The sequence below is a fragment of the Cololabis saira genome, chromosome 21, assembly GCF_033807715.1.
Source record: "Cololabis saira isolate AMF1-May2022 chromosome 21, fColSai1.1, whole genome shotgun sequence".
In the NCBI taxonomy this organism is placed as follows: domain Eukaryota; kingdom Metazoa; phylum Chordata; class Actinopteri; order Beloniformes; family Belonidae; genus Cololabis; species Cololabis saira.
In genome coordinates this window covers 32,486,542-32,512,263 of record NC_084607.1, presented here as the reverse complement: position 1 = coordinate 32,512,263, position 25,722 = coordinate 32,486,542, and the positions used below count along the sequence as shown (strand labels likewise).

The 25,722-nt window shown below is 41.1% G+C and overlaps 1 protein-coding gene across 7 annotated transcripts in view; it reads right to left on the bottom strand.

Moving 5' to 3' along the window:
- Window positions 1–25,722, bottom strand: part of caskin1 (CASK interacting protein 1) — a 135,172-nt gene that overhangs the window by 19,639 nt on the left and 89,811 nt on the right. For 4 of the 7 annotated variants that reach the window (XM_061712069.1, XM_061712070.1, XM_061712073.1 and 1 more), the window contains exons 5-12: window positions 22,914–23,009; window positions 22,695–22,825; window positions 20,246–20,354; window positions 18,667–18,775; window positions 17,485–17,579; window positions 13,959–14,076; window positions 6,136–6,381; window positions 499–603 (exon numbers count right to left, since the gene is read on the bottom strand). In XM_061712069.1, the coding sequence (XP_061568053.1) occupies window positions 499–603; window positions 6,136–6,381; window positions 13,959–14,076; window positions 17,485–17,579; window positions 18,667–18,775; window positions 20,246–20,354; window positions 22,695–22,825; window positions 22,914–23,009 (1,009 nt within the window). The remainder of the gene's footprint in view (window positions 1–498; window positions 604–6,135; window positions 6,382–13,958; window positions 14,077–17,484; window positions 17,580–18,666; window positions 18,776–20,245; window positions 20,355–22,694; window positions 22,826–22,913; window positions 23,010–25,722) is intronic. The other 3 variants (XM_061712071.1, XM_061712074.1, XM_061712075.1) reach the window with 3 other exon arrangements.

Sequence of the window (25,722 nt, the reverse complement as noted above, 5' to 3'; positions counted from 1 at the left end):
AGGACGGAAAGACAGATCAACAGACGAGTGAGCAACAAGCACATACGTGGACTAGAGACATGCCTCTCTTTCATTCCCATCACAGACACACAATCTCTTTTCTCCCGCTCTCTCTTCCTTGTTTTCCTCCCTTCTCACATGAAAGTGTCCCTGTTGGAAAGTCACGCACGCACACAGACTGTAGACCAATGCAAATGCCTGCAATCTACACATACGTCTACACATCAGCTAAGCTTAAGATGGAGGGACAGGCGGGACATGGGAGACTGTCAGGAGCAGGTCAAAGAGTATCTGTAAGCCTTCAAACACCATCATCATTTGGCTCAAACCAGCCCATGGGTGGAGTCTGCTCTTGGGGACATTTGTAATACAACAGGTGCTTCAAACTAGCAGTGCCCAGCAGAAAAGCTTCTCCAACAGATTTCAGATACTGTTTGGCCCCTGGTCAGACTTTGAGGAGTCAGAGGTTGAGGGCTCAGCGCACCGCGGCTTAGTTACCTGCCACAGGCTTGCGCAGAACCCAAACTTCTTCGTTGGAGCCTCCATGGGGCCCACTGGATGTGGTGGGTGAACTGTGAGGACTCGCCTCTGAGCCTCGACAACCTTCAACACAGAACACTACTGTTAACCACTAACCAACCCTCCAGAAACTGCTGGTCTGGAATCAGAAATATGCTTTTGATATCTTTTTTCATTTGCTCGTTTCCACATGTGAGCAGCAGCGCGATGCTATGCCACGCAGCACCATGAACGGCTTATTTGGGAGTTTCCAGTAGCTAAATTCCGACGGCCGGTTGTTATTTAGTCTCCTGCAACAATAATACTTATGTTCTGTACGTGGCTACAACAAAGAAATAAGGTAAACTAAACTATGGTGTCTAGTTATGTGTGAATCAATTACATTTTGTACTTTGGTGCTCTTTCGTTAAAGAAAGTAAAACCTTCAATGGTCATTGAAATACCTTGAAACTGACAAAATAATGAATAATCATTTACTGATTATTGACTAATGAAGATCAGATTTTGAGCTGCGGTCCAATAAAATCATTTAAAAAACAATAATGAAACTGGTTTGGACAAATGAGCCGGCACCCCCTAGGAAAGATGCCACTGGTGTCTCCAATCTTCAGGCAGTATGTCTGAGTATTTAAAGTTGGACGGGTCCCTCTGCTGTTTGGTATCAGGTCCACCACACTGACCATGGACCTGAAAAAAGCAAAGGGCACGGTTGTCCGAGGAGATCGGAGAGGAAATCCCTGACAAGCATGTTAAAGGTGGAGGTTAGAGGATCACCTCCAAGCAGCTGGAGGTTTAGGGTCCACAGGACTGTGGACATCCTCCGTGGGCAAGAGGAAAATTCATGACAATTTGAGGACACGGTTAATACGAACGGAAACCCAAGAGACCAGAACGTCTTCCAAAGAGAGTCAAGGTGAACTCCAAGGGCAAGGTCCATCAGTATCAGATCACATCATCCATCACAGTTTGAACCAAACTGGAGGACCTCTCCACTGATGAAAGCAAACCATAAAAGCCAGAGTGGAGTTTGTCAAAAGGCATATGGACAAGCCACAAAGCTTTTGAGAGGACAGATGAGACAAAACTCGAGATTTTTGGAAAGTTACATAAGCTTTTTTGCTCTCGGATGCAACAATGAACCATCAAAAAAGAAAAGAAGAAGGCTATAGCTCCTGTGAAACATGGAGGAGGCTGGGTTTTGTTCCAGGGTGTCTAGAAAGTCCCAAGACTGAGCGAAATGTGCTGCCCAGAGTCAGAAAGCTTGGTCTCAGTCGCAGGTCACCATGAAGTGGGCTTCTCCCTGATCTAAACGTCTGTGGAAAGAGCAGAAAAGTGCAGGTTGGAGAAGGAACCCTCAACCTTGGGACTTTTGGAGCTGTTCATGAAGAGGTCTACAGGTGCACGACTCTCGCTTGGTTGCCCCAAAAGGTTGTGCAAAACATATGAAGTTGAGGGTCCCATAATCTTTTTCCAGGTCAGTTTTAGTTTTTAAATGATTCTGTTGAACCACAGTTCAAAAGCGATGTGTGATTTTCTTTCCTCAGTGTTCAGTAAACATAACCTATTATAACTTTTGTCAGCTTTACGTTATTTCATTGACCATAGGGAGTACTAACATCTATCTATCGATCTAGAACCCCAAAAGTGTCTGATGTTCCCAAAACTATCATATTGTTTACAAAGTAAAGTTGGCTCAATTAATTTAAACGCAAATAATACTAAAGAATTATTAAGTACAGAGGGACGAATGGAGAGAAGGATAAAGGTAAACAAGGTGGGTTTAAACAAGCTTTAAAATGTTCTTTTATCTCTTACTCCCACCGCCTGGCCCGATTAGTTGCACACTAATGTTGGAGCACTTTTAGCTTCTCCGCAGCATAATGAAGATAAGCTTATGCAATGTCACAACATCTATTTCCAACCAAGATGGTATACTGACGATGGGAGAGTTGGAGCGCTGCATAAAATCTTGTCCAAACACTCATAATAGGCTTAAAGAGGACATCTCTTGCTCCCTAAATCCCTCTTTAAATCTTTTGTGCTGATGAATCCATGTATTGTCCTCCTGGAATATGCATGGGCGATCAGGGAGTACAAAAGTAGTCACTCAGTTTATCCAGGTGGTCAACTGGGACATTGCAGACTCTAGACCTGACCGACTGAAGCAACCTCAGACCACAACGCTGGCCTGCAGGCTTGCTTGGTAGCTGCTAGGCCCCATGGGGTCATTCTTGCCTGACGCAACGATAAATCTTGACATCACACCATAGCGACCACAATCCAATCTTTATACTTGCCAATTGAAGTCTCACCGATAGGAGGTTTTGAAAGTCAGCTGTTTAGCCCAATACCGTTCTTTGTACCCTGCATCTTTCAGTCTTACACCTCGCTGTGGTGTCTGCTGGTGTTTTTCTTCCACCAGATTTCAGGATAAGGTCTAAGATCACGATCATTCATGGTCTTTTCAACGTTCTCCAAGGTTTCAGTTATGTGTTGGAGAGCTCTACACGCAATTTAAGTTAGATCGATGCAGACCAGTCTGAAACAGTGAAACGACGGCTACCAACTGTGCTGAAACAGGTTCATTGCTGCAGCACTTTTCCAGCAGGACGCTCAAACCTCTTTGCATGGTTAAACCCAGGAAGTGTGTTTTTCTTTCGTTCAAGGATGTATTTGTATGTTTTTTTTCTCTCTCTCATATAAACATATATATATATATATATATATATATATATATATATATATATATATATATATATATATATATATATATATATATGAGAGAGAGAATAAGAGAGAGAGTGAGAGGGAGAGAAAGAAAACATTTATAGTACATATATATTCAAATAAAGGATTGTATTCCACAAATATTGCACAAAAAAATAAATCTGTTACATAAATACTTGTGTTTAAACACATATATGCCATTATGCACATACACATACATATATAATGCATCCACAAGTCTGTGATTATATATGTTGATCATTTCAGAATGAGGCTGCAGAAGTGCATTTGGAGAGTATCATAAACCATTATATCCATCTTAATAGTGGTATATTAATGGTTTATATATGTGTAACTTGCAGTGCTCCAGAGAAATACAAACATTAACAAGTGCATGTTTATTTTAAGTGATAACACAACTCCTTCTTGTAGACATTTTGCATCCCTCCAAGTAATCTGAGACAGAGACCAAAGAGGTCATCTCTTCAGTCGAAATACATCTGGTCCTCAAGACTCAAGGCAAATGTGAATTTACTGCCCCGGAGGCAACAAAATTGTGTCGAGAGAAGGCAACCATTGAGGGAAGGGTTATTCCTTACCTGCAAAATCATACTGAGAGACATTTACACACGATGCATCTGAGTGTCTTGTTCAACTTTTTGCATTTTACATATTCAAGCTGCAAATATTTGCATGTGATGCAAAACTTGAAACGTTTTTACCAATATTTTCAAACTTGTTAATTCAACAAAATGAAATTTCTTCTTCTTTTTTTTAAATGCACAATTCCATATTACCCATCTGTAATAAGAAGAGTTGCAGATGGAAGAACCTTTCCAACTCTGACACGATGAAACATCAAAACAGTCATGTTGATGTTAAACTGGAATTCAGCAGCTGCCACCTTCACTCTTCTCAGCTTTGATCAAGTATCCCCGTGTTTTCACCACCACAGGCGCAAATACGCCAACAGACATACACGTTACGGATAAAGGGACAAGCCGTGACGATAAAGGATGAGGACAGAACAGGAGAGGCAGTTTGGTCAGGATGTTGTTGCGTGTTTGTTAGACAAACGAGCAGGGTTGTCCCGGCAGCTGGAACGGTGATGATGTAACGGGGGAAAAAGGAGCAAAGAACAAAGGGGAAGGGAGATGGAAAAATCTCAGAAAAAAGAAAAGAAAAACCAGACATTCAGCCAAATCATAAAGGACAGGGATCTGTGGTAAAACGCTATTTTCCTCCCCAATTCTAACCTCAGGACACTTTCCAACTGCAGCGCCTACTTTTACGTGCTGCAAGTTGTCAAAAATGTTGTTTCACAAGCCAATTATGACCTAAAACAATAACTGCAACATGTTTAAGGTGAGCCTGAACTTTAAATGGGACAAAACAACACACCTTTTATTTATTTACTTATCATGTACTTGGCTTGCAATTGTAGTTCAGTGATGCCTATGAGTTTAACTGAAAAGCATATTCGTTATCATGTACATTAAATTATACTATAGTGTGATTATTTTTTTGAGGCCTAAGGATGAATTGCAGGTCTTCAAATGGAAAGTGGAAGGTTTATTACAAGAATGTAGCTACCGACGCTGTAATTACTCCACCTGCAGAGGTGCCGTGAGGGTCTGGTGCAGTGTGGATTGGGAAGTTTAATGCAATTAAACAATTTAATGCGAGAGGGGGTGAAAGGTAAAATATGTTTTGTGTCCTGGAATGCCCTGAATTCAACTTTTCATATTAATTATGCTCATGTATTATGCTTGTTTTTGAATTAGGACATTTTCAGGCCAGAGGTGGAATGAAGGGGGAAAAATATATTTTGTGTCCTGGAAATGCCCTGAATTCCCAAAACACAGTCTCAGTCTCATATCAGCTCTGCACCTGCTGTTTATTAATAAAGGTCTGTGAGAGAGGCACCCCCAATATGGCTTGTTCACACGGGACTCAGTTCCTGTGGGACGCGAGCTACGTGGCGGGAGGCCAAGACTTAGGAAAGTTATAAAGACGGGACAGCCGGAAGTTCAAGTCAGAGTCAGCTGCGGGTCTAGTGCACGACGCCCAGCAGAGTTTTTTTGGCCACTCTGCTAGGACTGTTCGGCTCTCCAGTCTCCTGTGTCGAGGTAAGAGTATAAGGCCTTAGCCCTGTGTAATTGTCAGTAATATTGCTCTGCCATTTGTGGGGGATAACTTGACACCTTATCCTAGCAAAAAGAGTAATTGTGTGTGTGTCTTCTATGCAATGCTTGCTTTTCTTGTGGTAATAAAGGTTCATATATCATTATAGCAAAAGCGAGTATGTGTGTGTGATTCATTTTGGTGCAGCCGACCACTTTCGAGCCTTAATCGATTTTCTCCTAAAACAGGGGGTGCCTTGCATGTGGCAAGTGTACGCAAAAATATGTTAAGTGGCATCATAATCTAATTCATGACAGCTGTTATCCAAGAACTTCAATTGTGTATATTAATTTCTGAGATAGGTGCTATGACCACATGTTGCTAAATATGATATATAATATAAAAGTTGCTAAGTATTTTAATTGCTATTAGGCCCTAAAAATCTAGCTGACTTTTGCTAATGAAAATGACAACAGCAAAAAACAGAAAAACAAAATTTAGACAGTATGAGCAACGTATAAAATTACACAAATAATGATCATAACAGAAAACTTTAATGGACGCTTTCTCAAATAAAATAAGATTTATTTTTTCTTTTTTACTTTTTGATGCAAATTTTGAAAAAAAAACACAAGAGGAAAGCATCCTTTAAAGCTTTAATAATAATAATAATAATAATAATAATAATAATAATAATAATAATAATAATAATAATAATAATAATAATAATAATAATAATAATAATAATGAAAAGTGGGCGTGTACCTGGGATAGTGGGTGTGTCTCCCTGTGGAGTTGTCACGGGCGACCTGCTATAGCCAAAGGAAGTGAAAAGTGGAAGCAGTGGCTGATGGGAATGTGGTGGAGGAGGAGGCGGTGGAGGCAGGATATGGATCTGATGAAACGTGGTGTCGTTGCCGTTGACAACCGCATTGGCTGGGGCAGCCGTCGCCGGCGGAACCAGCGGTATCTTTTGAAACTGTTGAGTGCAAATTACTTTGCTGGCCAAACCTGGATAACACCCACCGTGACAACACACGGAAACACACACACAACCAGTCAACAGTGAACCAAACGAACGACAAAACAGAGAATTACACATAAGAAAAAGGGGGGGGGGGAAAGAAAATTAAAAACAACGACAAAAGCTACGAGTTAAACTGAGAGGAGGAGGGCGATGGCGCATGCAGCTGATGTTATATCAGAAGAAGAGAGAAAGAAGACAAACAAGCAAATGTGGGCAACATTTGAAATGTACAATATACAGCGTTAAAAAAATGAGTGATCCATGATGATAGTGTCATGATCTGAACCACCGATGAGTCAAGAGTTACATTTCTACTCCTAACATGGATTTAACAGACTAGAATGGCTTTAATGGTGCATACCACAAATGACTGCCATATTGTGCAACTTTTATGGTAATGCCAGTATATTGACTGAAAAATTAACACCACTTTGTTAAATCAGCTGGCAGTGAACCACACAAAGCAAAATGTCTAAAAAATATAATATAAAATATAAGAGCTGTGTATGAACCGGCCAGGGTGGTTGCTAAATAAAGTGCCTCAAAGTGTAAGGAGTGACCTTGATTTCAATGCTCTTAAATGTATTAACTACTGTATGTCTCTAAGGTTGACTAAGATCAAATTTTTCTATCTCTACATTATGATAGGTGACTAAATAAAGCTACAGTATCTTAGCTATTGCAACTCCCACCTCTGTAAAATTACAGTTTGTACAGTCTGACATCACGATATAAACAAAGATATTCACAATGAGTTTCTGTTTTAAACAAGTACATACGTATCTTGCCAAAATGTAGTAAACAATATGCAAATATTATATTTGCAGGATCTACAATATGCACAAAAAGTAATTAAAAATGACCAGAAGAAGCTTGACAATCTAGCCACAGTGGCGGCTACGGCAGCTACGGCAGCTACGGTAGCTAGGCAGCTACGGCAGCTAGGCAGCTACGGCAGCTACGGCAGCTACAGCAGCTACGGCAGCTACGGCAGCTACGGCGGTTGTGAGAAACAGCAGACTGTCCTACACGCTGTTGTTTACTTCTACTGCTTCCAGGAGAGGGGCTGAACTTTGTTCCACTAAAGGTTCATCAACTTCGGCTTGGGGAAAGGCCTCCGACTGGTTTCTTCTGCATCTCATAACAGCGTGAAGAACCGAGCTGGTCACTGGTTGTGGTGCTGAAAGGAGCCGCGATGGAGGTCCATTTTTCTGCCGGGGGACTTAGCTGCTCATGTGGGGGACAACAGGGACACCTGGGTGGGTGTGAATTGACTTATTTTTGTTGGACCTCTGCCCTAGTCGTGTTTTGTCCACAACAAATAGAACGGGTGTTCATAGGTGGAGGTTGATGGGCGTCATCAAGTCGAAGGAGGAGTCCTACAGAGCTTGGTTGCTTGCATGACTCCAGAGGTGGCTGTTGAGGGTGGAGTCCATGGAGGTGATCGAGCAAAGACCTTCAGCAGCCTTTAAGCAATTCTTGGAAACCATCAGATGCTTTGTGGTTTCACTACGACTACTTAGCGTGGGGATAGGGAGGTGTTTGGGACATTTCCAACTGGAAGAAGGCTTCAAGGTTTAACCAGGACAGGCTAGGGAGATGGAGAACGCTTGGGGGCGCGAAAATCCTGGAGGAGTATGAGCGGAGAGTCTGGGCCTCTCTGCTTAAGCTGTTGCCCCGACAACCCGAAGCTGGATAAGCAGAAGTTAATGGATGAATGGATGGATGGGGTGCTGCTAATCTCAACCAAAGATAAAGTCCGGCAGTGGAAAGACCAGAAGATATAAAGTTTCCAGATGTGTATGTCGCTTAAGACAAGTAAACGTTAGGCCAAAATATGACTGATGAATGTAATAATATCAGGTTTTTTGGTTGTTTTTTTCATTTATTACTTGTCTGGAAGTAAAACTAAGAACAATGGCTTGTGTCTACCCAACATTCTCTGCTGCGCTCCAGAGTGACTGTAAGTAGTTTTCTACTTGTTTAACTGTGTTAGATGTGTGTTGTTAGCTTGTTATAAGTCCCCATGTTTTTCATGGCCCAGTCTGAGCATTGGTCAAGTTGCATTGGGTCAGTACAAAAACACATGCCATTTTTTGTCTCACTCAGTATTTTTGTCTCACTCATCTCTGGCTCCCAAAACTGTCCAAGGGAGGTTGGGGATGATGGGCGTCATCAAGCTGAAGGAGGAGTCCTACAGAGCTTGGTTGCTTGCATGACTCCAGAGGTGGCTGACAGGTTCCAGCAACCCAATAAGTAGTCGTGCTCAGTGGGCTGTTGAGGGAGGAGTCCATGGAGGTGTTCGAGGGAAAACCTTCAGCAGCCTTTAAGCAATTCTTGGAAACCATCAGATGCTTTGTTGTTTCACTACGACTACTTAGAGTGGGGATAGGGATGTGTTTGGGACATTTCCAACTGGAAGAAGGCTTCAAGGTTTAACCAGGACAGGCTAGAGAGATGGAGAACGCTTGGGGACGCCTTGAAAATCCTGGAGGAGTATGAGCGGAGAGTCTGGGCCTCTCTGCTTAAGCTGTTGCCCCGACAACCCGAAGCTGGATAAGCAGAAGTTAATGGATGAATGGATGGATGGGGATGCTGCTAATCTCAACCAAAGATAAAGTCCGGCAGTGGAAAGACCAGAAGATATAAAGTTTCCAGATGTGTATGTCGCTTAAGACCAGTAAACACTAGGCCAAAATATGACCGATGAATGTAAAAATATCAGGTTTTTTTCATTTATTACTTGTCTGGAAGTAAAACTAAGAACAATGGCTTGTGTCTACCCAACATTCTCTGCTGCGCTCCAGAGAGACTGTAAGTAGTTCTCTACTTTTAACTGTGTTAAATGCGTGTTGTTAGCTTGTTATAAGTCCCCATGTTTTTCATGGCCCAGTCGGAGCATTGGTCAAGTTGCATTGGGTCAGTACAAAAAGACATGCCATTTTTTGTCTCACTCAGTACGTTTACATGCACTAAAAGAAAGTCGAATTGTTGCCTTAATCCGGCCGATATTGAATTTTTGATCTAATCTGAGTTATTCCAGCATGTCTCATGCTTAACCGAGCTACTGACCCTTCTGGAGGTGACGACACCGCGAAAGCCAGAATATCAACACTGCAGGAGAAGAAGAAGACGAACAACAAAGAAGGAACCAGAAGAATCCAATGCAAAAGTGCGTGAAAAATTATTTCATATTGCTAAATGCCACAATAATGAGAGAGATAATTTTATATTACTTTCTTCAAGGTCAAAAGTCAAAAACATTTCCTTAGTATTTAGTAGCATTGCCTTTGAACTGCATGACTTGGGTAAACCGTTTCAATTAACCTCCCACCAGCTTCTGACGGTACTCTGCTGGAGTTCTGGTCCATTCCTCCAGACAGAACCGGTGTAACTGATCCAGGTTTGTCGGACGCCTCGCTCGCACACACCTTTTCAGATCTGCCCACAAATGTTCGATGGGATTCAGATCAGCACTTTGTCCTGGCCACTCCAAGACATTGACTTTGTTGTCCTCGAGCCACTTTCTAACTCTCTTGGCAGTCTGCTCAGGGTCATTGTCCATTTGGTTTTAGCTTCCTGGCTGATTTCTTGAGATGTTGCCATAATACTTACATTTAAAGTTCTTCTTTCATGATGCCGTCTATTTTATAAAGCACTCCAGTTCCTGCTGGTGCAAAACAGCCCCCCAACATGATGCTGCCACCTCCGTGCTTAACAGTTGGTCTGGTGTTCTCAGGTCTACATGTGTCCCCGTTTTTACTCCAAAGGTAACATTTAGTTTCATGACACCACAGGACATGTGACCAGACGTTAAGGTATTTGTCTTGGTGTCTTTTTGCAAACTGTAATCTGGCTTTTTTACGTTTCTTTGGGCTTCCTTCACGTTGAGTGGCCTTTCAGCCCGTGTCGGTGCAGGACCCGTTTCACTGTGGATCGTGACTCTCTCTTACCAGCTCCATCCAGCATCTTCACAAGGTCTTTAGCTTTTGTTCTGGGGTAGGTTTGCACATTTCAGACCAAAACATGTTCATCTCTGGGACGCAGAGCCCGTCTCCTTCCTGAGCGGTGTGATGGCTGGACATTCCCAAGATGTTTATATGTGCTTATAATTGTTTGAACAGATGAACTTCAAGCATCTGGAAATTGCACCCATGGATGAACCGGACTTGTGGAGCTCCATGATTCTTCTGATTTCCTTTGATTTTCCCATGATTTCAAACAAGGAAGCAGGTGTTTGAGGTGTTGCCTTAAAATAATCCCCGGCTGTGCCTTCAATTAACTCACATGTTGTCAGTTAACCTATCAGGAGCTTCCAAACCCATGACATCATCATCTGGGCTTCCCCATGTTATTTAAAGACATATTACTTTTGTGTATGTAAACTTTTGACCTCAAAGAAAGTAATATAAAATGATCTAATAAATTTTGTCTCTCATTATTGTGGCATTTAGCAAAATGAAATAATTTTTGTGATCCTGACTGATCTGAAACTGAAGAAGTTTAGTCTGATTTAACTTTAGAAAGTGAGAGAAAAAATTGTATGTGTCTCTTTGAACAGTTTTTGTAAACTTCTGGTTTTAACTAACTATATCAAGAAGGGGAAGGTGAGGTTTGTAGACTTTTATGGTTTCTGTGATTTGATAAACATGTCTTATGTGTGCTGTAAATGAACACTGGTAGATGTATGAGCACTTTGATCCGCCATTATGCTGCATACAGCTGGTCTATGATGTATGCAAGGATGGGTTAGGTATGAAGGGACTCTGGCACGTGGAACCAGTTACAATACGGTAAATAAACTATACAGTATGTAAAATTAATGAGAGGAAAACATCACGACCAGGAACAGGGACCACATGAGAGAGGGCCGATGATGTGGCTGTCAGAAGTAAACAAACATGTGTCTATACAGACATAAGACTGAGACCAGCAAATATGTGCAGTTCCACGCAGACAGATGCACAAACACGAGCGCCTGAGCTCTGAGCTCACACCAGTGCAGAGTTAAACACATCCCAGTCTCTCTGCGCCAGTGCAGTCACACATCTGAACGAGTGTCAAACTCACCCAGGAGGTCAGGAGTTCATCGCATTGATCAAAGATGGAGGGAGGTGGTAAGATAAAGGGCGGAGAAGCTGGACAGCATGAGCACTAAATAATGAAAGATGTGCGTAACGAGGATTTCAAAGAGCAGGCCGATTAGATGGAGATAAGCTCCCAGGGCTTCCTAATAATCTAATCTAATTTACCATCCCATTAAATATGGACATATCTTAGACTGTTTTTCTTCTTTATTCTTTTAAGAAAAAAAAATACAGTGTTATTGTTACCATATTTTAATTTACAAGTGTTTGAGACATATTTTCTTTGAACAGGCTTTAGGACACAAAAGAGCTGATCAATCTGTTCATCAGCTCTGAGGACACAAATAAGCCTTTCCCAGAATCTGAAGTAACTTCTTTGATGAAAAAAAAAGGGTTTTATTCATCTTTATTGTAAACATGAGTCTGTGCTAACATAAAAACCCGAACATGCTATATTTTTAAAGAGAAAATATGTCACATAACACTCTTTGATGCTAGCACCGCTTAACTCATATGTGTTATTGTAATTAACATTATTTTGCAGCTTCAATAACAGGAAGAGCTGATTAAAAAAGGTCACATGCTATAGGATGTATCAGCAATTTATTAATTGATTCAGCTGTAGTTTTCAAATTTATCAAAAAAATCACTCATGGAGTAGTTAAGTGTGACGGTCTGATCATGTCATCTGGTCTTTCTCTTATTTCAGACTTAGCGAGTGATTGGGAAAACCTGGGCCCCGTGTTCCCGTCTATTTAACTCCACCCTCCCACAACGGACTCCCTGACCTTTTCTCGCAGCATTCCTTTTTTCAAAGCCGGGCATACACTGTGCGATTGTCGGCTCGTTTTGAACCGATTTTCCAGTCGTGAGACAATTTTTTGGATCGGGACGGATTTCGACCAAATCGTTGGTCGTGCCTCGTGCAGTAAACGTGCAGACGAGAGATTAACACCTCACGACGAGAGATTAACACCTCACGACGAGAGATTAACACCTCACGACGAGCTCCCGATCACAAATCATGTGCTCACAAGAAAATCAGACGTGTTTGAAATCCTGGTCGCTCCTCGTGAAGGAATCACAGTTGAAGCAGCTACGACCTGATTGGACTCATCCTTTCACAGACAGCATGTGCAATCTCTGATGTCACGTCAAAGACTATTATTTGTAGTTTAAAGTGTTGCAAATTCACATTACAAATCATGTTTTAATAGCCAATTCCTTGTCCAATCACGACGTTGTCTAATCTTTTTTGATTTATCGCCACACAGAATGGCACAAATTGCCGAGTTCGGGGGTTCCTCCTCTTCCACTTCTTTTTGACGTTGCAGTTCCAGTATCAGAAGTCCGACGTGAGGATTATGATCGTATAGTGTGAGCTGACGGAGCATCAGAGCATCGGGACAGTGTACAGTGTGAGACCATAAATCGTGGGCTGTGAACTTTTGAACTCAGCGATCTAGTCGTGCAGTTTGAGATGGGGCTGAATCAAACCATTTAAAATATCTCACAGTGTATGCCCAGCTTTAGGTTGCGCTTGACAACATGCTGAACTTCACCTTTGAACTTACTGATTGCCACATCTCATACCGCTTAGTTTGTTTTTGTTAAAATAAATCTGAATTATTTTCTCATCTCCTTGTCTCCTGCGTACCTCCCTCCCTTGTTTGCCTTCCTTTTTGAGCCGGTCGTGACACAAGTCTTTGGGTTGACATCGTTATCTGTCATGGTTTTGGTTTGTGATTAGTTCTTGTTTTATTTTGAAAGTCTGTGTCCTTGTGTTTAGTTGTTCTTTGTCTTCTCTCGGCCCATCTTCCCTGACTGTGCAGCTGCGTCTCATCAGTCCTGCAGGAACATCTGTCTTGTCTGTCCCTTCCTCTCAGCTGGTCCTGGTACCGTTAGTTTCCCTGGTTGGTTGTGGTTCCCTGTCTCTGGTAACATCCTCGCTCTGCGTTTGGTGAAGCTTTTTTTGTTGAAATAAGTCTTTCTATTTGCAGTCCTGGCGCCTCGTCTCCTGCATCTGGTCTTGCGACAACCTCCCAGTCGTGACATATGATGCTAATGCTTTTTAACAACTTGATATTAGCTAAAAGACATTAAAAACCTCTTCTAAACACCAAATAGTAAATAATTAACAGGGCTTGTGATTCACAGAAAACTTACAAGCTTTTCATGTCAGTAATTACATCTGGGTACATGTATATATAAATATATATATAGATATACACACACACACATCATTGTCATGCAGCCCTTCTCAGATTGTTTTCAAGCGTCTGGGACGAAGGAAATTAATTTCTCTTATTTCGGTTCAATCTGAGGACAAGTGACCGAGGAGATGGCAGTTTCCTCTTCACCATCTTCTCGATCCCAGTTATTCCTCTATTTTAAGCCTGAATAAGTGTAAAATATTTATAAGAGTAATCAGTTTTCTTTTAAAAATACTCCCTCACTTATGCGCAGAAACACACCTGTGCGTTTGCTGATGACCTCGACCAGAGTGGAGGGGAAGTAGCCCACTCGATCGTTTCCTGTTCGGTTGTCATGGATACAGCCTTTCCAACGTCCATCTGGGTGCTGTTCCAAAACCTGTCGGGTAAACATGTTCACAAGAACAATATAAAGTTAATTAAAGGATTCATTTTGTTTTCATAACTTGAATATTTTTCAATATTTCAAACACAGAGACAGTTTCTTCCCCTGAGCTGTTGTTCTGATGAACTCTCATTACTCATAGAGTCTCAGAGTAATCAATCACTGTGCAATAATAATAATAATAATAATAATAATAATAATAATAATAATAATAATAGTAATGATAATGATAATAACCACAATCATATGCTGTAACAATGCACATTTCCATAACCATGTCTACCTCATACTGCTGCACCTTTCACTTTTTTTTTAAATTGTATATATGTTAATAAGAGACATTTTTCTCTGTACATATTTAATGTACAGTGAGCAAAATAACCGGAGTCAAATCCCCGTCTGGCATGTTCATACTTGGCCAATAAACCTGATTCTGATTCTCATTCTTCCTGTAACAGTAACATGTTCATGTAACATTAGCACTAAATGCTGATAGGCTTCAATTTAGCATATTTATTAGCAATCTCACCTTCAAAACTGGACAGTTATTGAGTTTATGTTAACCATACCTATCAGCTTTCCTGTTATTAATTTGTCTAAGGCTGTTGCGGGCTCCAAAAATATGTAAAAAAAAAACAAAAAAAAAACAGTTTTACCAGAGACTCAGTAGCAAAATGTAATTGATTTACTGTCAACGGTGCTTTTGAGTAATAGCGATGAAATAAAAGATTTAAAGTAAAGTAAAAAGACAGAAAACTAGTCAGACAAACTAAAAAAGGAAAAGTTAAAAGACAAATGACAAAAAAAAGACAAAAAGTATAAACAAGTCAAACAAAGTTCGACTATCGTCATCGCACAAGTTCATTTACAGCCAAAAGCTGCGTTTTAAAGGTGTGTTTTGAATAGTTTTAAGAACAGTGTCGTAGCATGCATGAACTCATTTGGAGGTCCACCGCTGAACGTAAATGCAAATATACTGAATGCATGGACCACTTCCTGGGTGAGACATGAATGTGTCTGCGTCGTAGATCTGGGGGCTTGTGATGACTTATAACTAGACCGCATGTTCATTTTGTATGGAGGAGCAATTTAGCGCCTCTAACACAGTCAGGACCACTTCTTACTGGGTGTTGAACTTCACAAGAATTCAATGGAGAGCTGCCAACCCTGACCCTCTCTTTGTACTGTGGTGGTCTGGCTGCAGCTCTGAGCACCAACTCCAGGTCAACAAGAGAAGAGCTTGACTCTGATATGAAGGGGAACAGGAAAGTCTGGAGCTGATTAAAGGATGTATGTCTTCCCCAAAGTGCACTGCCTTCCAAGGGAACAATGGTGACTATAAGGGCCGTACTGATCACAGTTTTCTGCTCCCGAGTCCAAGTCATTTGATTTTGAGAGTCAGCCGATAGCAAGTTCTGATACGATACTTTGGCAATCCACAAAAGAAGAAAGAGGGGGCAGCTCTGTCCTTACCTCCCAACCAATACCCAAATTGCAAACTGAAGAAGCTACTGAAGCGTTGCAATAGCTGCCCAATTTGGAATATTTTCAGATATTGCAGACATTTCTGAAATACAAGGAGGCCACGTTTACGTCAACGTCAGCTAGTGTTGCCGACATTCAGTGAGGAAAGTAGCTATGGGCTCACAGCAGCACAGGCTGCTCGCTGAGAAGAGTGAAACCGATGTGAACCTTCCAGTTACGGTGTACAAAACTCCTCAATGGCATCTGAAAAAAGTTGCTGGAGGGGTCTGAAAACTGGAATATACTGAATATAGCTACGACTGCTACTCGTTGAAGCGGGTTGAAGGTTACGCCCACTCCCCGCCTGACATAAACTGACATAAAAACGAAGCTTAAAGGAGCTGTATGTAAGAGCAATAATAAAACGAATCATAAAATGACCCCGATATGTCAAAAGACATTTAAAAATCATGTTCATTTCAAATACTTATGTCACTGACAACAGCACTCAAGCCAGGATATTCCAGTTTAAAAAGAGGAGTTGCAGCCCTCAACTGATGTTTATGTGGTCATATTTTGTTTTGGCCTGAAGCTCCACCCTCCACCTATCTCCCAATCACCAAGTCAGTATTGTTTCTGAAGCTCCACCCTCCACCTATCTCCCAATCACCAAGTCAGTATTGTTTCGGCATCCGGGTTGCCAGCTCGGCTCTAATTATGGCAGCCATGGCAGCCTACGTTCCTGCTGCATTCTGCAGCCTACCTGGCAACCTCTGGTCGGGGGGAGGAGGGGGAGGGTACACGCCGCTCAACAATATTTTGAAAGTGACTGCAGTACCAGTTTTGGCCATTTCTTACAGATGGCTCCTTTAAATCCGATCATTTCCTTATGATTATTCAGAAATGATGCCATCAGCCCAACTTGGAAAAGGCCTAAACTCCGACGAGAGTTGTGTTTAAGCTGTTTTAAAGGCTTTGGTTTCCAGCACCCAGAAACGGTAGTTTTGATCAATCCATAGTTACTCAGAAGACACATCCACATTTCTTTCTATATGAAGAGGCTGGACTATGACCTGATTGGCGCTATACCAGAGGCTACAACTGTAATTTCTAATTTACCAACGATGTCCTTAAAGGGGACCTATTATGGCATCTAATACTTATTTTAAACAGGCCTTGAATGTCTTAAAAACAAACTTTTGATTGTTTTTGCTAAATAAATAAAGAAATTCATCCTCTGAGCCATGTCTTTATCTTCCTATTCTCTAACCTCATTATCTATGAGGGATTCTGAGTGGGCGGGGCTATGATAATGAGGCTCTGTGCTGATTGGCTGCCTGAATGACGTGATACACCGCTACGAAAAAATGGTGGAATCTCCGGCCGGTGGAGTTAGTTGTGGGCGTGGTTTCACGCATCGGAGGCCAAACTATGTAAATTGCATTTTTGTTACGTAACGACGGGAGCAGAATCTTATTGGCTCGTAGATCCACATCACACTGGATGGATCATCGGCTGTACAGACACTGCAGAATTTGGTTGCTTTCCTCCTTCTCTGAGTTGGCAGGCTGAGGGGAGACCACTTTATAAATGTTAAAGCAAGAAAAAACATGTTTTTCATAATAGGTCCCCTTTAAAGAAGTGGTTTAGGGATGTGGAACAAGTTCATAATAGATGGCTTGAAGAAGAAACACGTACTTCCAGAGGTAGAAATATCAACTACATAGTTTGAAACCCTTCTACTTCACCGATAAAAAGGTTGTTTTGTTAAGTTTCTTAAATCCTAACAAGCTGCTTCAGTGAAATCTGCTCAGATATTCTGATTTGCTGTTTCAGTCATCTCTTCAGACCTAAACAAGTTGATCCCGGTGATGACCTGTACTACAGAGTGAATTGATTGAAGGGTTGTGTGCAGACGTGAGGAGAGGCGTGAGTTACCGTGATGACGTCTCCCGCCTTGATGTTGAGGCTGGTCAGGTCGTAGTTGTTGCAGTAATCCTTCAGAGCCCGGACCTGCAGCGCCGCTGAGGCATCTGCCAGACAGAGCAAACATCTTACCACTGAAAACACCTTGATCAGGTACGTTCTTATCTGTCTTTAAAGAATCTACTTCAAAAGATAAGAAGTAATGCTGTGAAATGATTTCCTGTGGCTTTATGACATTATAAAATTACATGCATGAAGTTATATCGTTGAACAAAGATTACCCATAAATGGTCTTAATCTTCTAGTGAAATCTTGTCACCAGGGCAAATAATCATCCCTTGTACCCCCGTCGCTATTTTTCACTCATTCATGCTCGTAAATATACACGCAGTCAGTCCTCTACACACAGTACTGGAGTTGAGGGGGGATGAGGGGGGATGGCCTCCCCCCCTGAAATAAAAACGGTCCAAATCATCCCCCTGTAAAACTGCCATCCCCCCTTTCCATCCCTTATGTCATTTCATCAATGAATGTGGTTTTACTGCTATTTCAACATTTAGAGTCATCACCAGAAAAATAACACCAGAAAAATAACTTATTTGACAATTTTCACCTGTTTCAAGTAAATTTTCACTTGAAATAAGTAGAAAAATCTGCCAGTGGGACAAGATTTATCTTCTTATTAAAAGCAAAAAAAATCTTGTTCCACTGGCAGATTTTTCTACTTATTTCAAGTGAAAATCTACTTAAAACAGGTGAAAATTGTTGTTTTTTTCCAGTGATGAGTCTTGTTTTAAGTGTAATGAGATTTTTTTTTACTAAAATGAGACATTTTAACTAGAAATAAGACAGATATTCTTGTTAAGATTGTGAGTTTTTGCAGTGATCCATTTGACTTATCCTGTGAAGGACAGAGTCATATTGATAAGTTCAGAAGTGTTTTTATTTTTGTGTTTTGATGTATTTGATGTAAGTCCAGTGGATATTTAAAGCTTACAGAAGGCTGCATTTAACTGCTGCTATGTCATTCCTGCAGTATTTCTGCAGGTGTTTTGGTCACTGCTATTATTTGTAATGTATTATTTGTAATCAGCACAAATTATCTGTCCCCATGTCTTAAAATCCACCATCCGCCCTGATTTTTTTTTACAACTCGAGTACACATCCGTCCCTCCATCCGTCCGTCCATCTTACCCCTCAGAAGTTGTTTTATCTCCTTGCTGGCTTGTGTTGCCGTGAACTGGTACACAATGTCAAGTGCCGTCTGGCTGTAGGTGTTTCTCACGGTGGCATTGATACCGCTCTGCAGACAAAGGAAGAAGGCTTATTTATGTTGGTTTGTTTCATTATTATTCAATCAGAACATGAAAACCTGACCAGTTATGACATCACGTATCCTGTCGCTCCTTGGTGGGACCGTCCCTGATGGGTTTTATCCTCTCATCAACTTTGGAGGCTCGTCCCGAACCTCTAGCCACACACTGCAAAAACTCAAAATCTTACCAGGAATATTTGTCTTATTTCTAGTTAAAATGTCTAATTTTTAGTCAAAAAATCTCATTACACTTAAAACAAGAGTCATTACCAGAAAAATTACTTGTTATTTGACAATTTTCACCTTTTTCAAGTACATTTTCACTTGAAATAAGTAGGAAAATCTGCCAGTGGGACAAGATTTATCTTCTCATTACAAGCAAAAAAATCTTGTTCCACTGGCAGATTTTTCTACTTATTTTAAGTGAAAATCTACTTGAAACAGGTGAAAATTGTAGTTTTTTCCAGTGATGAGTCTTGTTTTTAAGTGTAATGAGATTTCTTTGACTAAAAATGAGACATTTTAACTAGAAATAAGACAAATATTCCTGGTAAGATTTTGAGTTTTTGCCGTGCATCGTTTTTACTGTGCTCCAAGGTACGTTTGGTGCTCTCTGTATTCTCTCACATCCCTGTCTGGATCAGTACTTTTCAACGGTTGAATCATGCACCTTTGACACTTCTGTCATAACATGTGTATACCGTTTGCTTAACTCAAAATGCAGTTTCCATCCCTTCCTTTTGTTATTTAGCATGATGTTTCTATGCATTTCTATGACGTTTTGACTCAAGGCTTTTGTTCTGCTGTGCTACCTTCGCTCCAGGAGTTGCAGTGACATGTATCTAGCAGCGTTTCAGTGAATTTAACTTTGTAACTATGCAATCGGCCCCGTAACCGCAGCATAGCCGAGCTAGCCGACAAACACTTGCACTTGATACGTGCAGTGTTTTCTCCAGACTCTAAACCCCTTTCACTTCTTACTTGAAAGGTTTTGCCTCTGGACAAATAAATTAGTTTTATTCCCACGCCTGAACCACTTCCTGTTGAAGTCAAGCCAGACCTCGCTATGTTAACCAAAAAAAAATCATCATTAATATTCCTATATCCACTCCTTTTCTCCCTTGTTTCCTTGACTGTTTCATCTATAATAAATCAAATATCCCCTCCGGGTGTTGATAAAGTGGGATTCTGATTCCTGGAGAACCTGAATATCCACTTTACAGCTGTTAGAAGTGATATACTAATTAGGTTTCTAAAACGGGTGAGATTACACAATATCTTGCACGACTCTTGCTGCAGACGGAGGATAAATATCCCGAAGCCCAGCGGTTCACGGTACGAAGGATCTGTGCCGCTCTTCGCTGAGAAATTGTGGGTCAGGGCCAAAACAACTCAGGCTGGAACATGGAGAGGCAGGCGATGAGACGAGGCCGTCCCGGTCCCGGAGTTCCTACTCACGTCCAGCAGGAGTCTCACGACGTCGGTCTTTCCACACAGGGCAGCTTCATGCAGGGCAGTGCCGGCCTTGGTCTGCCTGTTGATGTCGATGCCCGACTGGATCAGGAGCCTGGAGGAGAGAGAGGGACGGAGGAGGTGAGGAAATGAAGCAAATGAAGCAAATGAAGCAGAGGAGGCAGAAGAGACTGTAAAGAACGCAGAGGAGCTGATGGAGTCATGAAAGTTATCATAAGAAACTGAAAAACATATGTGGAAAAAAAGGGTTAGATATGAAGGCCAGAAGAAAAACCAGGGGCTTCAATTGGGTATGGCAAGGTATGGCAGCCGCCACACCTCGGCTTCAGGGGAAAGTGTAAATGTTTGTTTTTTAAATACATTTATGGAATTACTCTGTGTCTATTTGTATTGATTATTCTATTATTTAATACACGGTTAGCCACTGATAAGAATTAGGTAAGATATCAAATCACCCTACCCTTATATAAATCTGTTTAAGGGAAATATTTGACTTTTTTTACTCTCTCTCTCTTTCTCTCTTCTGCTCCCTCCCTCTCCTTTTTGCATTTGGACTTTAACTGTTTTAGGTTAAACTGGGATGTCCACGTGATATTGTTGCACTGACATAGTGAATGAAGTGAACAGAATGAGTTAAATTCTGTCAGAAACGCTTTTTCTGCTCTCTAACTCTGCCGCTTGCTGCAGAAAACGGATGTGTATTGCGTAATCAACACGTTGTTAAAGTGTAGTGTTCATAGTTAGCAGGATGTGAGTGAGACTGCATTTGAAAAAGTTCAAATTTTCTTGACCACACAGATAAGCTACATAGCAGACTTCTGTGATGAGTATTTGCTGGTGTTGATTGATACTCTAGTTAAGTTCTGTGACTCGTAACCTTGCCATACTTTAGCTTTGACTGAACTGATGCAACTGAGAAAAACTGCATCCATACATGAGGTGAGACGTGTTTTGAAACGTAAATGAGCTTTTGAACCGTTTGTGGGTCATTTCAGTGCAAAGACAAGGTCAGGCATGAGGGGGTGTACCAACGTTTTATGTTACTAAAAGTGTTAAAATACAGTAAAACTGAGGTCCTGGATGTGACTTAGGGGTCGACAGGACAGGCACATTTGATGAAAGCCATTTATTTTTTGAATATTTATTAGAACCAGTTCCCTGACAGAGTCTCACACAGTATGACAGGTACAAATACTCAGCTTGGTATCAAAATTACATCATACCAAATAGACAATCAAATTGCCATGAGGTGGAAGGATATGGTTCATAAGTCCACTTATTTGAGAATACTAAAGAAATAAAAAATAAAGAAGAAAATTCAACTAGCCCAGTTGCACAGAGACGATATACTCTCTGAATACATTCTAACAGGTGTCCATTTCGTAAGATACAAGTCCGTCTGGAGTTGAAGCTTTGTCGTTATGTGCTCCATACAGTTCACATCCTTAAGTCTTTGGTCCACTGGTCCAGTGTGGGTGGAAGAGGCTTAAGCCAATTTACTGTGATCATTTTATGTGCAATCAACAAAAGCGCCCTGAGCATAAACGCACAATTTTTGCCTAAATCTGTTAACAGTACAGTACCCAAAATGAGTTGCTGTGGTTCTATTGGTCTATTTAAATTCAAAATCTCACTTATTTGTCACTTCCCAATCTCACAGAATTTTTGCAATTTAGGGCAATCCCAAAAAATGTGAGAGAAGTCCCCTATCAACAAAAGCCATTTTAAAACAACCACTCAACAATTGTGGACACATTTATTTGCATTAATGCTGCTAAATCTATTGCTAAATCTATTTTGCTACTATGTATACTATGCTACTATGTATGTTTTATGTTTGTTCCCTTGTTGGATTGTATTGTTTGACTGAATTGTTTTTATGTTTTCTGTGGGGACTGCAGGTGGAAACTAGCATTTCTTCTAAAATCCGGTGTTATATATGTATATATAGATATATATAGATATCTTTTGTTTTATATAGAAATTAAATTAATTTTGATTATAATAAAATAGAGTTTAGGGGGTAGGATTTAATACGTTTCTACTTCTTCCTACTCCTTTTTGAGCATGTTAATTATGATAGATGCATGTTTTTATTTATATTTTTGTCTTTTTTTTTCTTATTTACATGTATTTATTATTGATTATTATTGTTTGGTTTTGTTTTCACTACTGTTTCCTGTTCGAAATAAAATTTCAATTCAATTCAATTCAATTCAACGAAAGGCGTGAATTGATTTTTAAAGATAATTCCTGTTTTCCACCATTTACCAGCGTCACTGGCGTCTTTGTCCCGCTATCTTCTTCTTCTTTCTCACAGTCTTAATGTATTGTTTCTATGGAAAATCAAACATGGATTGCCAGCCTCTGCTAACACGACCTGTGAAGCGTCTTGTGCGTCTGGAGAGTGCTGCACATGAGGACGTGTGTGTACCTGATGATGTCTATGTGTCCGTTCTTGGCGGCGAGGTGCAGCGGGGACGTGCCGTTGGGGTCAGCCGTGTCGCCCTTCTTAGGCTCCAGCAGGGCGGCACACATGTTACTGGACAGCAGCAGCTGCACCACCTGCAGGACACGTCCACCAGGAGAATTAACACGTTGGTCTTGGGTTTGAGGTGTCTGAAGAACTGAGAGTGGAGATTCAGGTCCTTACCCCGACTCTGCCGAACTCACAGGCCAGATCCAGAGGCGTCTTCCCTCCGTTATCCACGATACACGGGTTGGACTGGTGCTGCAGCAGCATCTCCGACTGCAGTCAGAAACACCAGAAGATAAGAAACACATCCATCCCATCATACTCATACAGAAGGACATTTACAACCTCGTTACAAGTCAAAAGAGTGGAAGGATGTTCAGAGTCCTAATTCCACTCAGTGGTTAAGAGAGCCGTCTTCACACCTAGTATTAGAAAAACTAACTTACATTCTTAGAGGTAAAGTTGAAGAATTTAATGACACCCTTTTTACATTTTAAGGACAATCTGCCTAATGATTCTCATGAACAAAGATTAGATGACAGTTAATTTGCTGTTTATTTTCAATGCCTCTTTTCTTGTGACTTTGCTGTTCTTATACAGGAAATGGACTAATTGTAATTGCAATTGACAAATGTATTGTATTGTATGTATATATGTATTTATACTAATTTATACATTTTTTTCTTCCCTTGAGTTAAGTCCTTTTATTTTATTTTATTTTTTACTTTTGATTATTATGACTATTTATTTTATGTATTCAGATATTTTCTGTCAAGCACTTTTGCTGAAGACCTTGTGGGGGGCGGGGTCTTTTTGGGCTTGTTGTTATGAAAGTTTTGTATGTTGGTTATTTGAGAAAAAATCAATAATTAGAATTTGAAGAAAAAAAAGGACATTTACAACCAACTAATAATATTAATAATTTAAAATATTTAAATGATTAATTTCAGTGAATTTTCAAAGTAAAACAAAAACATAATCTTTAAAAAATCCAGTTATTTGCCACTGATGCAGATTCTTCTGATGCATGTTTTTTTTTTCAGTGAGCAGATGAAACATTGATTATTATCATCCATGTGTTTATATCAAGCGCCGTCAGCGCCATGTTCACGTGAACGCTGGGATGCATGTTGCCCCGTGACCAGGTGACCGGCGTTCGTCAACACCTCCATCACTAACACTTAGGCTGCCGACACCAGCCTGTCTCAGATCAATCTGTGACGTGTAAACGATGTTGTATGATATGATAAAGATTGTTGATGGTTCTTCTGGTATCAGTAAATTCTGGCGCCTGCACACAGCATCAGATCTGCTGAGATGAAAACCAGACGATTATCACTGAGATGATTGTGTCTCCTCATCTTACAGCCAGATCTCAGTCCCAACTAAATCAGAATCAGAATCAGGTTTATTTGGCCAAGTCAGGTCAAACAAGACAGGGAATTTGACTCCAGTTGTTTCGCTCACTGTACAGTAAATATACAAATGACAGCTTTTATTAACATATATACAATTTTACTGAATGATGGCAGAGTAGAAGGTGATCAGCAGCTGCTGTGACAGGTTAAACTTCCTGAGCTGACGCAGGAAGTACAACCTCTGCTACCCAAAAAACTGTTAATTTATGATCACAGCATCATTTTTTGTTCAGTTGAGAAGACGCATATTTGTGTGTCTGTGTAAAGTCAACAGCTGGACGGGTTTTAGGCCATGCCAGCTGTTGAGATGTTTGCCACTTCACCTCCTCGACCTCTAAAAACTAAAAACTAGGTGGTAGATAAATGCCCACCCCCACCCGTCCCATTGAAAGTCCCACAACTCTCAAAAGTTTGCTTTTAAAGGCAGATGTCTCTCAGATGTTTATCCTACTTTCCCTGTTTCTTTCCCTCTCAGCTGCAGATGAACCCCGGCCTCAGCCATGTTTAGTTGCCCTGCAGAAACCCTGATCATTTAATGGAGCAGAAGCAGCAGCTCAGCTCTCTCCTCCAGGAGAAGTTTGCTGCTGCACCGGCGCCGCCTTGGCCCGCCAGCAGCAGCGCTGCAGTGTTTCCTCCACGTCTGCTGCTATTAACTTAAACTTAAACTTAAACTTTATTTATTTGTATAGCGCCAAATCATACAATATAAAATGCAACACATGGTGCTTTACATGCAGAATAAAATAACAATAAAAAACACTATTTAAAACATTCCATACGACCCCACCCCCCACGCGTACACACACACTCACTCACACTCATATACCTGTGCACACACTCACACGCCCACACCCACACACACACACACAATAAGTGGACTGGTGACATGGCTTAGCACTAACGATCCAGGTGAGGAAAACACTACCTATGGGTGGCCGTCCACACTGAGAAGCTCCACCGACCACGACCACCAGAAGCATCGCCACAGAGACCCCCCCAACCCGGACAGACCGGGGCAGACCCCACACAGAAGGTGGAGCCCCCCCCCAGCTACCCAGGCCTGAGGGACCCCCATGACGACACCCCCATGGGCGGAGCAGGCACACCTCCCAGTGTGGACGACCCCCCTGAGGAAACACTGGAGCTAAAAACTAAAAGATTAAAAGAAAGTAAGAAATGCCTAAAAGTGTAAAATTTTAGAGAAATCTATATAAAACTTAAGATGAATAATAAATAACATAAAGTAAAAAGTCACTAAAATGGATTAAAGTTTTAAAGATAATAAAAAAGCTAAAGAAGTAGACACAATAGATAGCTAAAAAGACTAGGTAAATGAGATCAGATAAAAGCCAAACTAAAAAGGTGTGTCTTGAGCCTCCTTTTAAAAATATCAACATTCTCTGCGGCCCTGAGGTTCTCTGGCAGGCTGTTCCATAAAGAGGGGCCATAATGGCTGAATGCAGCCTCACCGTGGGTTTTGGTCCTGGTTCGGAGAATGGTTAAAAGGCCGGTGCCAGAGGACCTCAGGGTCCGTGAGGGTTGATATGGTAAAAGCAGATCAGATAAAT